At 43.2% G+C, this 17,135-nt stretch overlaps 1 protein-coding gene across 2 annotated transcripts in view; it reads left to right on the forward strand.

The window, feature by feature from the left end:
• The window catches only part of LOC311239347 (NADPH--cytochrome P450 reductase-like), an 85,429-nt gene that overhangs the window by 48,913 nt on the left and 19,381 nt on the right, over window positions 1-17,135 (forward strand). For both annotated transcript variants that reach the window (XM_084327652.1, XM_084327653.1), the window contains 5 exons: window positions 2,967-3,065; window positions 5,170-5,286; window positions 7,351-7,469; window positions 8,902-9,083; window positions 9,444-9,593. In XM_084327652.1, the coding sequence (XP_084183778.1) occupies window positions 2,967-3,065; window positions 5,170-5,286; window positions 7,351-7,469; window positions 8,902-9,083; window positions 9,444-9,593 (667 nt within the window). The remainder of the gene's footprint in view (window positions 1-2,966; window positions 3,066-5,169; window positions 5,287-7,350; window positions 7,470-8,901; window positions 9,084-9,443; window positions 9,594-17,135) is intronic.

Below are 17,135 nucleotides of genomic sequence, written 5' to 3' on the forward strand. Positions count from 1 at the left end.
TATATATACGAATGAAATAAAACAAACTGCTTAGCATCCGGACTATTACAGAGCATCTATGGATGAAATGGGGGCGGCGGGGGACGCCGATTAATATTATTGATTAGCAATACAGTGTGCGTTCAAGTAGCCACATTCAACTGATCGATCGCTTGCGTGTTACAACAATGTCCAATCCGGCTGTAATTTGGGTGAATAGTATCCTACCGTCAGGCCATGTGATCGCCGGCAGCATTTCGTCATTATTCATCGGAATCTGGTAGATCGATATGTCCATTGGCTGATCATAAATCCCATTATTCCAGGCTGAAATCTGCGTTCGGTAACGTGATCAAAGATGGAGGATGTTCGGCTGGGATCCAGGCTCATATGAAACGCCCCTAGACAATAAAAAAAATAATTTTCCCATTCGGCCTCAATGATACTGCAGTGGAGCGATGGCGCCCCTAAGAGGATCTGGCCGGTATTGCATGTTTCGGAAATCAAATATGCGGGTAGATCCTGCAAGTCGATCGGGGACGTTAATACCGTTATTAATATGGAATAAAACAATAACAACTTGCCACGAGTTAACTCGTGGCTCTGGTCCTCAACGGGTGGAATCGAAACACGTGTTAACACATTGGTGCCCAGGCACGGATATATCCGGCTTTCGAGTCCATGCGTTGTGGACAGAGGCACGGATATATCCATGGGAAGTTGTTATTGCTTTTATTCCATTTTAATAACCTGTTCAAGGTCGCCGAGCGGCACTGCAGATCTTCCCTACTCTATGAATTCGACAATGTGCAATACCGGCCAGATCCTCTTAGGGGGCGCTATCGCGCTACTGCAATGTGCCCTGTGGGCGAACGGATCAGTCTCTTTGTTTTCTTTCAACGGAGATTTCAGTAGCACGATTCTTGATCTGCAGCCTGTAGCTTGGAATACGTTTCGAATCGCAGATTTCACCATGCAATAAGCGGATTTATCATCAGCCAATGGACATATCGATCTACCAGATGGCGATTGATAACGGGGAAATGCTCGGGGGGATCCCACCGGCTCATGGTAAGATCTTTTTCACGTAAATTACAGCCCGATCAGAGCTTGCTATGATACTCAACCAGCCGACCAGCGTATGTGGCTACTTAGACGAACACGGTTATTGGTAATCAATAATAATAAACGACGTCCCCCGCCCCCCCCTTTCATGCATACATGCTTTGGGATCGTCCGGATCATATGAATATCATTTGAATTATTTCTGTAGCATCTGTAAAACGGAAATGCCATTGGATATAACGTTAGCAGCTATTAGCTCTATAACTAGCCTTCCAGAAAATATACTAGACCAAATCCGCTATAATGCTTATATTCACGGCGCTATAAAATTTGAACCTATTGATGCATTTTTTTTTCTTTAAGCCTTTTTGAAGGGACGGTTTATGGACTCAATTGACAATGAGAATGGACAGATAGCAATACTATAAAGTATAGATTTAGCTGTACAAAAAGCCCCACGTTTGTTTACAAAAGCTGGCCCTCAACCATTGTTAACACATTCCTGGCCAACCACTTATAAATACGTGATTGGGCGCCATCCTTTGAAGGCCAACCACGTATATATATGTGGTAAACTCTGTTTTGCTTTTATTCCATTTTAATATCCTACTCAATGTCACAGAGCTGTATTTTGGCTGGAAAAGGCATATCGGGACTCCGAAAGTGCAGTACCTGCCAGATCCTGGTATTGGCGCTGTCTCGATAATGCAGTTTCCCCTGTTGCAGACCGGGTGTCACTTTTTTTTCGCTCCGGGTTCGTTTTTCTGTTAGCCTAAAGCTATGGCTTCACCAGATCGCCTGGAATACTTTTTGCAACGCCGAATTCAGTATGCAGTAAAGGAATATAGCATCAGCCAATAGACATATCGATCTACCAGCGCTTTGAGATTTGCCCCGCAATTGTAATGCGCATTACAAATAAAATCTATTATTATTATTATTACCAGATTGCGATCAAATAACTGGGAAATTCTTTTTGGAATCCAACCGGCCACAGGTAAGAGCGATTTGACGTCAATTTCAGCCTGATCGGGCCTTGTTCTCATAGCCATCCACCCGGTCAGCGTATGATGTTGCAATAACGAATGCCGTTATTGGTAATCAATAATCAGAAACGACTTCCCCCGCCCCCCCCCCCCTTTCATGCATTCATGGTGGAACATGATACCGATCATATGCATTTTGATTTGTAACTCTAGCTTGTGTAGGGCCGAAACGCCAAGCGATTTAACGTTATTAGCTTAGCGCCCTATAACTAGCTTCGCAGGAATTACCCCAGACCATTGCGGTATATAGTTCATATTCACGACGCTATAAAACAGGAACGTATTGATGGAAAAAAAAATCTTTATGGCATATTGAAGGGAAGGTTTATACTGTCAATTGACAATGACAATGGACACATAGCAATAATATAAAATATAGATTTAGCTCTACAAACAACCTCACGCACAGTTGTCCCTTTTCCCTGTTACCGTTCGAGAGTCCCTTTTGTCCTCTCACCAGGCCGTCATTGTAAATAAGAATTTGATCTTAATTGACCTGCCTGGTTAACCCTTTCACTACCACACTACAAAGGCTTAACACTTTCACTACCACATTACAGAATGTTAATGCTTTCACTACCACACTACATAAGGTTGACCCTTTCACTACCACACTACAGAAGGTTAACCCTTTCACTACCACACTACACAGGGTTAACGCTTTCACTACCACACTACAGAAGATTAACCTTTCACTACCACACTACAGATGGTTAACCGTCTGTAGTGTGGTAGTGAAAGGGTTAAATAAAAAACAAATAAAATAGTTATTATTCTTCCCTTCAGCATAATACACTCTTTATTGCATGTATATGTTTAATGTACATGTGTGTATGAAGATGGTGACTGTAGGCTGTCTGCCCTCCTCCCACACAGCATCCGGCAGTACGAGCTGAAGGAGCACACTGACCTCAACATGAACAAGGTCTACAGCGGAGAGATCGGACGCATCAAGAGCTTTGAGAACCAGAAACCGTAAGAACCAGAAACCTATTCTCGGTCACCGAGGTGCCAAAGTCACATTGTCCCAATCTGAGGACAACAAATCAGAGAAAAATGGCTGCCACGTGATTATGGTCAATTTCCGCCATTTGGTTTGTTGTCCTAAATCCCTATGGAAAATATGAAAGGGATTCATCAAATGCTTGCAAGGACTGTGTTGAACAGAGGTTCACAACAACAGACATTTAAGACTTAAAAATACATCCGCTAATTTCAACTTTGTGAAATTGGAAACCTTAGTTTAGTAACAACAATCAATATCAAGAGTAACCACATTGAAATTATCTGACTGAATTGTCCTGAATTTTGAATATGAGTATATATAAATTAGTACTACTGATTAATTATGCTAATCAGATATATGTACATTGTTATAGTATTATGTAAAAGGTATAAAAACACTATGGTAGTGAGTAAGTAAGTCATACTGGCCAGTGGTATAACTAGTAAGTAGGTATGGATGGGAGTAGGTAAGGGATATAGATAGTAAATACAGGTATGTCAAAATTATTATATGCAGGTATATTCAGACAAATGTGGATAAATATATATACGGTAAATATATTTATTATATTAAATATATATATATGGTACAGCATTATTGTACATGCTATAATACAGAGTTATATGGGTAGGCTATAGTTTGAGGTAGTTCTGATTACAGAGGCAGGTATAAAGAGATGATGCAGGTGCCGTGGTAAAGAGATCTGGAGCAATATCTAGCTCCTTTCCTGGCAAGCTAGCATGACATGTTTGGTATAAATGGATTCCTTGCAATCTCAAGATTCATATATTGGTGGCCTGACACTAGCGTAAGAACTTAAGAACTAAGACAGTGATGTTGATGTTTGATGATCCACTGGATAAATCAGTAGGATTCAGATGGTTGAAAGTAAGAACCAGTTAACCAGGTCAGGACCGAGGAGGAGTTATAATATTTTAAGATCATGGTGATCAATGAGGCAGTCTAACTGAAATATAACCTAAATGATGTTAGCAGCAGGCTACAGTTAAACAACTCAAATTAATATTTTAGCTTTTTATCTCACAGGACATTTTCATTTAGAATATGTAAATATATACCTACCTTGTTGTATTACATTTGTTACTACTACTTCTTCTCAGTAGGATACACTTATTTTATATATATTTTATATTGGGGCCAATACAGTATTTTAGGATTATGCCCCAAATGGTGGAAAAACTGATTCAAGACACAGTCACGTGACTTAGGAACTGACTGTGTTGTCAGTCGTTGTAATTCTGTATCTGCTTAGTCATTGTTGTAATTCTGTATCTGCTTAGTCATTGTTGTAATTCTGTATCTGCTCAGTCATTGTTGTAATTCTGTATCTGCTCCGTCACTGTGCACTACATTTCACCTACTTTTCCAGTCATGTTTTCCAGTATAGCTGGTTCTGCGAAAAAACTAAACGGAGGTATTTCTGCCCCCTAGTGGAAGATCAATGGATACTTTATTGCAGCCCCTTTCTCTCTGTTTTTCCATTGATTGATTGATTGATTGAAAAGTTTATTAACAGATTGCAGAATGGGTACAGTACAGCTCAATACATACAATTGTTAAGGGGATGCAGACCAGAGAAAGACTTTCGTCTTGTTTACATCAGGGTCCCCCATTTTCAATTCATCATAACATATATGACATACATGACATACAGATAGACAGTACTGCTACATCTATACATTTATGACATATCAGATTTGCAAATACAGTACTGTTTGTGATACAAGTGTCCAGAAAAAGAGTGTACCGGTATATACATTTGACGTAGAAACTGTACATTGGAGGAGGTTGGGTGGGTGGGTGGGTGGGGGCTGTACATTGGAGGTGGGGGGGGGGGGGTTGGGTAGGGGGGACACACACATTTTACACTGTACATTGGAATACTGACAAAGCCTTACTTGGTCATTTACTGTACTCCACTAAAAACGATCTGCTTCAAATCTGCTTTATTAAGTCTAAGGTGTTTCTTTGTTGATGTGGTTGCATTTTCACCTTGTTTCTGACTGTGTTCAGGTCTCTTGACTACTTTCTTCATCCTCTTTTTGTTTACAGGCCTTTTGATTCCAAGAACCCCTTCCTGGCAGTGGTCACTGTCAACCGCAAACTGAACCAAGGTGGAGGCCGGCATCTGATGCACCTTGAACTAGACATCACAGGCTCCAAGATTAGGTAACAATGTGATCACGGGTTAGTTATAGTATTAGATTAGATTAGATTTGATTCAAATGTATTGTCCATATACAGCACAAGTACAGTACAACAAAAAGAAGCTGGGCATCCAACCAGAGTGCACATGTAACAGTAAAGTGCAATAGTAATATACAATGTACAGGTGATTAAACTGGGTAATAGTAATAGTCTCCTGAACACAAGATGCAGAATTCGGGAGTAGGTGTTGAAAAGTGACTATAGCTCGGCCGAGAAAGTGCCGAACGACTTGGGATTGGTCTCTCCATGTTCAGGAGACTCTGATTTATAAAAGTCTATTAGATCATGTCTCCAGCACCCCCATATCCTAGCAAACAAAATGATTCAGTTTAAACTGCACAACTCAACCAGCTCTTGGTGCACGAAATATCTTGTTCCTCGACCTCAGTTTGTCAGGCTGGATGACATAGTATCGGATGTCATCTGGACAAAAACTGGAGCCCCCCAGGGAACGGTTTTGGCGCCCTTCCTCTTTGTTCTTTATACTGCGGACTGCAGACATAGCGAGGCCATGTGCCATATGCAAAAAAATTCTGACGACACAGCGCTGATCGGTCTAATCAACAAAGGCGATTACCAAGCCTATAAAAAGGAGATTGACTCATTTGTCCACTGGTGCGATGCCAACTTCTTGGAATTAAACATCGAAAAAACCAAGGAGTTGGTCATCAACTTCAGTAGGAAGAAGGTGAATGTCTCTCCTGTCATCATTAGGGGGCAGGAGGTTGAAATAGTCCAGTCCTATAGATACCTTGGCGTTCACCTGTACGGTAAGCTGGACTGGAAGCAGAACACAGATGCTGTGTTTAAAAAAGCCCAGTCTCCGCTCTTTCATCTGAGAAAACTTTGTTCTTTTGACATCAGCAGGTCACTTCTCTATGTATTTTACCAAGGTATCCTGGCTAGTGTCCTGTTCGCTTCTATACTTTAAGCAAGTGGCTTGTCCTTCCGCGTTCCCGTTTTGCGCTCTGATTGGCCACGCACGTTTCTGGTCATGTGACATGTGCGCCAATCGTGGGACGGCAAGTTTTTGGACGGTTAAGCTTAGGCGCTCTTTCGAAGTTGGTTAAGGTTAGAGTTTGTCTTAGAGCATGGCGATAGAACGCCTGCCCTGATTCCAAACTCTAACCTTAACCAACTGCGAAAGAGTCGCCTAAGCTTAACCAGTGATAAACTAGGCGTTAGGTAATTTGCAGGCTGTTAGACCCGGAAATAGGCGCAGAACTTGCCATCCCACGATTGGCGCACATGTCACATGACCAGAAACGTGTGTGGCCAATCAGAGCGCAAAACGGGAACACGGAAGGACAAGCCACTTGCTTAAAGTATAGACGCGTCCTGTTCAATGCTGTTCTCTGCTGGGGGGGCAGCATCACTATTTCGGACAAAAACCGTATAAATAAAATCATCAAAAAGGCTGGCTCAGTGATTGGCCTTCCTCCTGATTCCCTGGAGATTACCATAGCCAAGCGAACCAGGACTAAACTGAACACTATTTTATCTTTTGTAGGCCACCCATTGTTTAGTATTTTTGATGCTCTGCGAACCTCATTTAGTAACAGATTGCTGATGCCTCAATTCTCTACTGAGCGATTGAGAAGGTCCTTTGTACCTGCTGCGGTAAAAAAAATTAACGAATACCGATAGCACTAAGAGGCTCTCCTATTGTGTTGTGTATCCTGTAGTGTATTGTATCCTGTAACTGTGTCTTTCATGTTTGTATATGTGTATTCGCTCTGGTGGCAAACCATGTTTCCCCTCGGGGATTAAGAAATAAACCATAGCCGTAGCTACAACCACTTAATGGCAAGGCTCTCATCCACATTCATTCATTTTCTCCCCCCGCTCTCTCTCCCATGAGCTCAATGTAATGCGGAAGTGCAGTGGTCTATGCTGCCTGTGGAGATGCAAGGTTTCTATTGGATACCGACTAGATGATGCTGCCTGACCGACGCTCATACAGTAGCTCGGTCTTATTTTTAGACTCTTTCTGAATGCATGCCTGGATGTCTGGACTTGTTGCAGGTATGAGTCAGGCGACCACGTTGCTGTGTTCCCAGTCAACGACACTGCCCTGGTGAACAAGCTGGGAGAGCTCCTTGGCGTGGACCTTGATACCGTTATCTCCCTCAACAACCTTGATGGTACGGCATTGAACTCACGTAGCACCTTGACACGATCAGCCTGGCCCTCCAAAACGTCTCACAACACTTTCATCAATCAATTCACATAGTTTACAATGTCGGTGAAGTAATTTGTTTGCAATTGCAGACACGGTATTACTACTCCGTAATAATACTGTAATTACTGCAGTAATATTAAAGTGTTTTTCTCTTTAACTAGATGCTATTTGATCATCCATTGACTGTTGTTGTTGTTGTTGTGTATCTTAGCAGTTCTTAAACAAGTTGTCTATTAAGCTTTTATTTAAAAAATAAGGTAACTTGTTTTTTACCGTTATATTCTGGAAGATAAGAAAGAAGAGATATTATTGCGCTTATCACTCATGACTTGTACCATCAAGTTTATGTATTACTATCGGTCTAAAATGTGATATTTCACAATATTAGTTAACACTTGATAATAAGTGATGAAAGGGTAATTTATAGCCCCAAGTGTATTTCCCCTTTTTTTATCCACTTTTTTTTTTTCCACGTTGCTAGACTATGCCTCCCACTGGTCGGCTGTAGTGAGGATAGAAGCCTTGCATCACGTGTCCCCTCCGGTACACAAGGAGGCAGCCTGTCGCATCTTTTCACCAGACAGCTCGAACTCTCAGTGGCGAGGAATAACGCGTGGGAGGCTCACGCTGCCCCCGATACTTCCTGTTTCTGCTGTACAGGCGTCACCCAACCGACCTGTAGGAGTCGCTGTCCACAACGTCCAATCCCCACCCACCGGCTTTCCCACCCTCTAACACTGCCAATTGTGTTAGTATGACGACCGGCCAGCCGGTAGCAACGCCGAGAGCTGGGCTTGATACCAGCATCTCCTGCGTTAGTGGCGAGCGCCTTGCCCACTGCGCCACTCAGCCGCCTACCCAAAGTGTATTTCCTGTTGTAGTGTTGGCTAATACAGTAGCTGACAAGGAAACTATAAAAGAAGGAAGAGTCTTCCTGTTGTAGTGTTGGCTAATACAGTAGCTGACAAGGAAACTATAAAAGAAGGAAGAGTCATTACGTTAGAACACCAGCGTTCTATGATCTGCTTGGTGCCAGACTTTGGTGCCAGTTCTGTTGAAGCCTATCGGAGATGCATGGAGAAGCAAAATATAAAAAAGCTATTTGAGGAATGAGGAAATATACATCGACCAATATATCAAACGTTGCCTAGTTAACAATGCCACACATTGCGGATGATTCTGACATCCGATCATAAACAAGGAGATGGCTGATCTCATTCAACTCCATGTCGGTCGAACTGAAAGTTTTCACACTTGGCACCAATGTGCGACCCCTCCTTCTTTTATAGCTTCCTTGGTAGTTGACAGGAAATATGCTGGGGCTCAAACTGTTTCCCTAGCAACGGAATTCTCCTGAAAAGGTCTATAAGTGCTGTTTTTATTGTGTTTTTCAGAGGAGTCTAATAAGAAGCATCCGTTCCCCTGTCCAACCACCTACCGTACGGCCCTGACGCACTACCTGGACATCACGCACCCTCCCCGCACAAACGTCCTGTACGAGCTGGCGCAGTACGCCTCAGACCCCAAAGACCAGGAGAACATGCGCAAGATGGCTTCTTCCTCCCCTGAGGGCAAGGTGTGTGAGAAGAAGCTGATTCTGATGAAAGTGTTAAAAGGAAATGGTAGCTTTAATATATCCCTTCCTTACTTCCTTCCAAATTCTCAACCTGTGGGAAACACTGGATTAGGATGTTCTGTATTGTGTGGGAAACACTGGATTAGGATGTTCTGTATTGTGTGGGAAACACTGGATTAGGATGTTCTGTATTGTGTGTGAAACACTGGATTAGGAAATTCTGTATTGTGTGTGAAACACTGGATTAGGAAGTTCTGTTTGTGATACTGTAACTTCTCTTGTATCTCGTTTAGATGTGTCAGGGGGGAGTGTCCGGCTCTTCGTCTCAAGTGTTCAGCCATGGTATCTCTCTCTCCTCAGGCTCTGTACCAGGGCTGGGTGCTGGATGCCTGTAGGAACATCTCGGCCATCCTGGAGGACCTGCCTTCTCTGAGGCCTCCTATAGACCACCTGTGTGAGCTGATGCCACGACTGCAGGCCAGATATTACTCCATCGCCTCCTCCTCTAAGGTTTGTTTTCCATATATTCTGACACCTACTCATCATATAGTAACATTCTATGATGTTTACCTTTTGAAATGGTAACGTTTTAGATGGTTATTAGCTGTATTTTATTTATATACAGGTGCAGCTCAATAAATTATAATATTGTGGAAAAGTTATTTTATTTCAGTAATTCAATTCAAAAAGCGAAACTCATGGATTATAGATTCATTACACACAAAGTGAAATATTTATTTGTTTTAATTTGTATGATTATGGCTTACAGCCCAAAATTCAGTATCTCAGAAAGTTTGAATATTACATAAGACCAATCAAAGAAAAATATTTTTAATATAGAAATGTCGGCCTTCTGAAAATTATGTTCATGTATGTTCACTCAGTACTTGGTTAGGGCTCCTTTTGCACAAATTACTGCATAAATATATTGACTTCCACGATATTCTAATTTATTGAGCTGCACCTGTATATAATATATATATATATATATATATATATATATATATATATATATATATATATATATATATATACTTATATATATACTTTTTTAAGATGTGAAGCACTTCATAGACTCTGGCTCTAGTGAACCAAAGATGTAATAAATGGTTACTGAGAGGAACCACTTGTCACGCTGTGATAAAAAATTATATGAAAGTCATTACTGGATGAAAATCTGTTGACTGAATGCGAGGCGGTCCATGCGTGTTGCGTCCTCTGTCCTCTCAGCCACTGACCTCAACAGTTCCCGTTTGAATCTCTGAGAAAACGTCATAATTTTCAGAGAAACATTATTTTTCACGTTAGTTGTCAGCAAACGAACAAAAAGGAGGAAGAGAGAGTCTACAGTCAGCAGGGACTGTTGTAGCATTGTGTGTATCTGTGTGTGTGCGTGTGTGTGTGCTCTAGCTGCTCTTTCCATTTGCTCAGGGTTGATTTGGACGGTTAGACACATCATGTTCACCTGTAATTACACTCTATAATCTGTACTCTGTCTCAAGTAGTTGTCAAGAGTGCACTCACTTTCTCTCTCTTTTTCTCTCTCTCTCTCTCTTTCTCGCTCTTTCCCTCTCTTTGTCTCTCTCGCTCTTGTTGTCTCTCTTGCTCTCTCGCTCTCTCTCTCTCTCTCTCTCTCTCTCTCTCTCTCTCTCTCTCTCTCTCTCTCTCTCTCTCTCTCTCTCTCTGTGCTTTGGTAGTTGTTGACGGCTTTCAAGGAGTTTGTCTGGTAATATCAGCACATCCATTATGTCAGACTCAGGCTATAACATGTCACTACATTTTGTTTACAATTTCACAATTCATTTTATGAGGAAAATGTAATTTTGCATCTAGTTTTAGTTTAGTTTCCTTTTATTTTTGCACAATTTATAAAAAAAAAATATATATATATACAGTGCAGGGAGAGGCAGAAAACCCAGTGGTTTTTTCAAGTTTAATAAAAAACATTGTGATAATATGGAATCGTGAACTCTGTATCACATATGGAGCCATGTCCCCGAGTTCAGTTCATTGGTGGAGGTTCATGGGGTTCAGGGGGTTCATGGAGTTCAGGAGACTTAGGGGGTTCAGGAGGTTCAGGAGACTCAGGGGGTTCATGGAGTTCAGGAGACTCAGGGGGTTCATGGAGTTCAGGAGACTCTGGAGACTCAGGGGGTTCATGGAGTTCATGGGGTTCAGGAGGTTCAGGGGGTTCATGGAGTTCAGGGGGTTCAGGAGACTCAGGGGGTTCATGGAGTTCAGGGGGTTCATGGAGTTCAGGAGGTTCAGGAGACTCGGGGGGGTTCATGAGGTTCAGGAGACTCAGGGGGTTCATGGAGTTCAGGAGGTTCAGGAGACTCAGGGGGTTCATGGAGTTCAGGAGGTTCAGGAGACTCGGGCTACGTTTAGACGGAGAGAGTCTGAACAGAAACCGCAAAAGTCAGACGACGCTGTAACGACTCGAGACGACGGAGCCCCACTGTCACACGATTGGCGCATATGTCACATGACGTGCTGTGAAGACCCGCCCTACTCTGCTCTGATTCGCAGACTGTGGGTGGGGAATGTGATTGGACCAAAGCAGAGTCACTCACAGACAGTGGGTCCAGTACTAATAGTTGTGATAGCCGCGGGACAGATTCTTGTGTATTTAAAAGTACTGCCAATGTAGCCTTCAGGTGATCGCCATGGATAGAATCAGACATGCTTTGTTTACGCTTCTAGGCTACTGGCGCATGCCTGTGATGTAAGCAGTACGCGCAACGAGAGCCTTGACAACCCTTTCGTCATCGTTTTATGCGGTTTGACAGTTTAGATGAGAGCGCAAAGGTTTATCGTTTCTAGGAATTCCACCCTGGAAGGTGGTCTCACTTTTTTACGGTTTCACCCCGTAAAAACGCTGTTTCCATATAAACGAAAGGCACATCCGAAAAAATATTTTTGTGGATTCACCTGCTAGCGTTTCAGTCTAAACAGGGCCTCAGGGGGTTCATGGGGTTCAGGAGACTCATGGGGTTCAGGAGACTCAGGGGGTTCATGTGGTTCAGGAGACTCAGGGGGTTCATGGAGTTCAGGAGGTTCAGGAGACTCAGGGGGTTCATGGGGTTCAGGAGACTCGGGAGACTCAGGGGGTTCATGGAGTTCAGGAGGTTCAGGAGACTCAGGGGGTTCATGGGGTTCAGGAGACTCAGGGGGTTCATGGGGTTCAAGAGGTTCAGGAGAATCAGGCCCTTGTTACACACAGTGTTTTTGTGCTCGTTTTTATACGTTTTTGAATACGTTTGCTGTCCCTGTTACATAGAAATGTCGTTTTTGCCGGATACGTTGTGGCCCTACTGAAAACGCCAAAACTCGCCGACAACAGTTGTGTAATCTGCGCAGAGCCGTTGTTGCTCAACGCCCATGCGCAGTAGACTGTCAGACTGCAGTGTAACCTACAGCCCGCGCGCAGCACCGTGTATATCCCTCCTGTCTGGCTGTCTGTCTCGAGCCCGGGGAGCAGCACCGAGCAGCGGCCGAGGAGCAGCCCGCGCGCAGCACCATGTATCTCTCCAGTCTGGGCTGTCTGTCTGTCTGTCTCGAGCAGCAGCCCGAGCAGCACCGAGCAGCAGCAGCCCCCATGCCCCGCCTCATCTCTCCTGCCTCGAGCAGCACCGAGCATAATGCCATAACATTATTTTGCGAGCCCAGCTGTCAGAAACTGTACTAAAAATATGTTCACTCAGTACTTGGTTAGGGCTCCTTTTGCACAAATTACTGCATAAATATATTGACTTCCACGATATTCTAATTTATTGAGCTGCACCTGTATATAATATATATATATATATATATATATATATATATATATATATATATATATATATATATATATATATATATACTTTTTTAAGATGTGAAGCACTTCATAGACTCTGGCTCTAGTGAACCAAAGATGTAATAAATGGTTACTGAGAGGAACCACTTGTCACGCTGTGATAAAAAATTATATGAAAGTCATTACTGGATGAAAATCTGTTGACTGAATGCGAGGCGGTCCATGCGTGTTGCGTCCTCTGTCCTCTCAGCCACTGACCTCAACAGTTCCCGTTTGAATCTCTGAGAAAACGTCATAATTTTCAGAGAAACATTCTTTTTCACGTTAGTTGTCAGCAAACGAACAAAAAGGAGGAAGAGAGAGTCTACAGTCAGCAGGGACTGTTGTAGCATTGTGTGTATCTGTGTGTGTGCGTGTGTGTGTGCTCTAGCTGCTCTTTCCATTTGCTCAGGGTTGATTTGGACGGTTAGACACATCATGTTCACCTGTAATTACACTCTATAATCTGTACTCTGTCTCAAGTAGTTGTCAAGAGTGCACTCACTTTCTCTCTCTTTTTCTCTCTCTCTCTCTCTTTCTCGCTCTTTCCCTCTCTTTGTCTCTCTCGCTCTTGTTGTCTCTCTTGCTCTCTCGCTCTCTCTCTCTCTCTCTCTCTCTCTCTCTCTCTCTCTCTCTCTCTCTCTCTCTCTGTGCTTTGGTAGTTGTTGACGGCTTTCAAGGAGTTTGTCTGGTAATATCAGCACATCCATTATGTCAGACTCAGGCTATAACATGTCACTACATTTTGTTTACAATTTCACAATTCATTTTATGAGGAAAATGTAATTTTGCATCTAGTTTTAGTTTAGTTTCCTTTTATTTTTGCACAATTTATAAAAAAAAATATATATATATATACAGTGCAGGGAGAGGCAGAAAACCCAGTGGTTTTTTCAAGTTTAATAAAAAACATTGTGATAATATGGAATCGTGAACTCTGTATCACATATGGAGCCATGTCCCCGAGTTCAGTTCATTGGTGGAGGTTCATGGGGTTCAGGGGGTTCATGGAGTTCAGGAGACTTAGGGGGTTCAGGAGGTTCAGGAGACTCAGGGGGTTCATGGAGTTCAGGAGACTCAGGGGGTTCATGGAGTTCAGGAGACTCTGGAGACTCAGGGGGTTCAGGGGGTTCATGGAGTTCATGGGGTTCAGGAGGTTCAGGGGGTTCATGGAGTTCAGGGGGTTCAGGAGACTCAGGGGGTTCATGGAGTTCAGGGGGTTCATGGAGTTCAGGAGGTTCAGGAGACTCGGGGGGGTTCATGAGGTTCAGGAGACTCAGGGGGTTCATGGAGTTCAGGAGGTTCAGGAGACTCAGGGGGTTCATGGAGTTCAGGAGGTTCAGGAGACTCGGGCTACGTTTAGACGGAGAGAGTCTGAACAGAAACCGCAAAAGTCAGACGACGCTGTAACGACTCGAGACGACGGAGCCCCACTGTCACACGATTGGCGCATATGTCACATGACGTGCTGTGAAGACCCGCCCTACTCTGCCTCTGATTCGCAGACTGTGGGTGGGGAATGTGATTGGACCAAAGCAGAGTCACTCACAGACAGTGGGTCCAGTACTAATAGTTGTGATAGCCGCGGGACAGATTCTTGTGTATTTAAAAGTACTGCCAATGTAGCCTTCAGGTGATCGCCATGGATAGAATCAGACATGCTTTGTTTACGCTTCTAGGCTACTGGCGCATGCCTGTGATGTAAGCAGTACGCGCAACGAGAGCCTTGACAACCCTTTCGTCATCGTTTTATGCGGTTTGACAGTTTAGATGAGAGCGCAAAGGTTTATCGTTTCTAGGAATTCCACCCTGGAAGGTGGTCTCACTTTTTTACGGTTTCACCCCGTAAAAACGCTGTTTCCATATAAACGAAAGGCACATCCGAAAAAATATTTTTGTGGATTCACCTGCTAGCGTTTCAGTCTAAACAGGGCCTCAGGGGGTTCATGGGGTTCAGGAGACTCATGGGGTTCAGGAGACTCAGGGGGTTCATGTGGTTCAGGAGACTCAGGGGGTTCATGGAGTTCAGGAGGTTCAGGAGACTCAGGGGGTTCATGGGGTTCAGGAGACTCGGGAGACTCAGGGGGTTCATGGAGTTCAGGAGGTTCAGGAGACTCAGGGGGTTCATGGGGTTCAGGAGACTCAGGGGGTTCATGGGGTTCAAGAGGTTCAGGAGAATCAGGCCCTTGTTACACACAGTGTTTTTGTGCTCGTTTTTATACGTTTTTGAATACGTTTGCTGTCCCTGTTACATAGAAATGTCGTTTTTGCCGGATACGTTGTGGCCCTACTGAAAACGCCAAAACTCGCCGACAACAGTTGTGTAATCTGCGCAGAGCCGTTGTTGCTCAACGCCCATGCGCAGTAGACTGTCAGACTGCAGTGTAACCTACAGCCCGCGCGCAGCACCGTGTATATCCCTCCTGTCTGGCTGTCTGTCTCGAGCCCGGGGAGCAGCACCGAGCAGCGGCCGAGGAGCAGCCCGCGCGCAGCACCATGTATCTCTCCAGTCTGGGCTGTCTGTCTGTCTGTCTCGAGCAGCAGCCCGAGCAGCACCGAGCAGCAGCAGCCCCCATGCCCCGCCTCATCTCTCCTGCCTCGAGCAGCACCGAGCATAATGCCATAACATTATTTTGCGAGCCCAGCTGTCAGAAACTGTACTAAAAATATATTTTTTTTTAATAATAATATTTTTTTTGTATCTCATTCATTCCATAAGCATGTAGAATACACATTTACAGATTTCTTTTTAATATGGTCCATTTGCATGTTCTTGGTATCTGATTCTAGGGACATCTATGAATCTCAGGGAATGTATTCCCAGTGTCAGAAATACTGTGGGCTAGATCCACAAAGAATGGATTGTACGGTGCAAGTTGCACCCTTACTTACAATTCATTATGAATTGAAAATGGGGGACCCTGATGTAAACGAGACGAAAGTCTTTCTCTGGTCTGCATTCCCTTAACAATTGTGTGTATTGAGCCGTACTGTATTGTACCCATTCTGCAATCTGTTAATAACATTTTCATTCAATCAATCAATCTGCGCGGTGATTGATTGAATGAACATTTTATTTTGAGTAAATTGTAATGAACCAAATGAGAATATCAATAAATTTTTTTTTATCTTTGACTGTGAATAACACCATGCTCAAATTGACCAGACCTGAAAAATCTAAGCAAATTAATAGATGGAAGATGATTAAACAGAAGGTTTTGTAGATACAGTACTGAATTCTGCCATCCGGACACATGCAATTTGAAATATGATTATAGAATATAGAATATGAGGCATAAAATGGTAATGCGATTAAAATGCGATTAATTAGATTAATTAATTACAAATCCTGTAATTAATTAGATAAATTTTTTTAATCGCCTGACAGCACTAGTTATTTCGGGCGTTTTATTCATAATGTTATTTCGTGCGACTGTACATTGTAACATTAACACAGCGCACCCTAACTGCTGTATTCTAGCAGTGTTATAAGGCGCTTTTCCACTGCATGGTACCTACTCTACTCTACTCGCTTTAGGTACCTGGTACTTCGTTCCTTTTCCACTGCAGGTACTAAAATAAAGTACTCAGTTTGTCTCCGTGTGGGGAGGCGGGGCTGCTGGTGTACAGCTGAGAGCTCCATAGCTCTGTGAGAGCTCCACCAGCATAGCTATGTCCGTGTCATGAGCTAGTAGGCGCAAGCCAGAGTAAAACACAGTTTTCAATCAATCAATCAATAACAACATTAACGAGACTCTCGTTGTGTCTATTCTGATAACGCTAACGTTACCTCTCATTGTGTCTATTCTACAAGCGTTAACGTTAGCATTAGGCTAACAAGCTGTAACGTTACCAGTCGCGTCTATTTGCTAACGTTAGCATTAGGTAATAACCGGTTTAAAATGGATGGTGATTACCTCACGTTGTGTCTATTCTATTAGCATTAACGTTACTCATACAAACAATCAATAGCGAGTTATATTGATCGCGCTATGTACGATAGCCATGCTAAAACGCTAGCACAACATCAGCACAACATAAGCTTAAGCCTTAACAAGTCAGCAATCTTTTTGCGAGACTAAACTCTCCGCTCGGTGGCAAATTGTGTTGACGTCGGTTTTGTTTAATCAATAAATGAGGCAGAATACACAGTGACTGTATTGTTTGTTTATTGAACTTGTGCCTGCTGCAACCATAATGAAATCCTATGCGAGACA

Source organism: Notolepis coatsorum (genome assembly GCF_963971535.1).
Source record: "Notolepis coatsorum genome assembly, chromosome: 1".
Classification (NCBI taxonomy): domain Eukaryota; kingdom Metazoa; phylum Chordata; class Actinopteri; order Aulopiformes; family Paralepididae; genus Notolepis; species Notolepis coatsorum.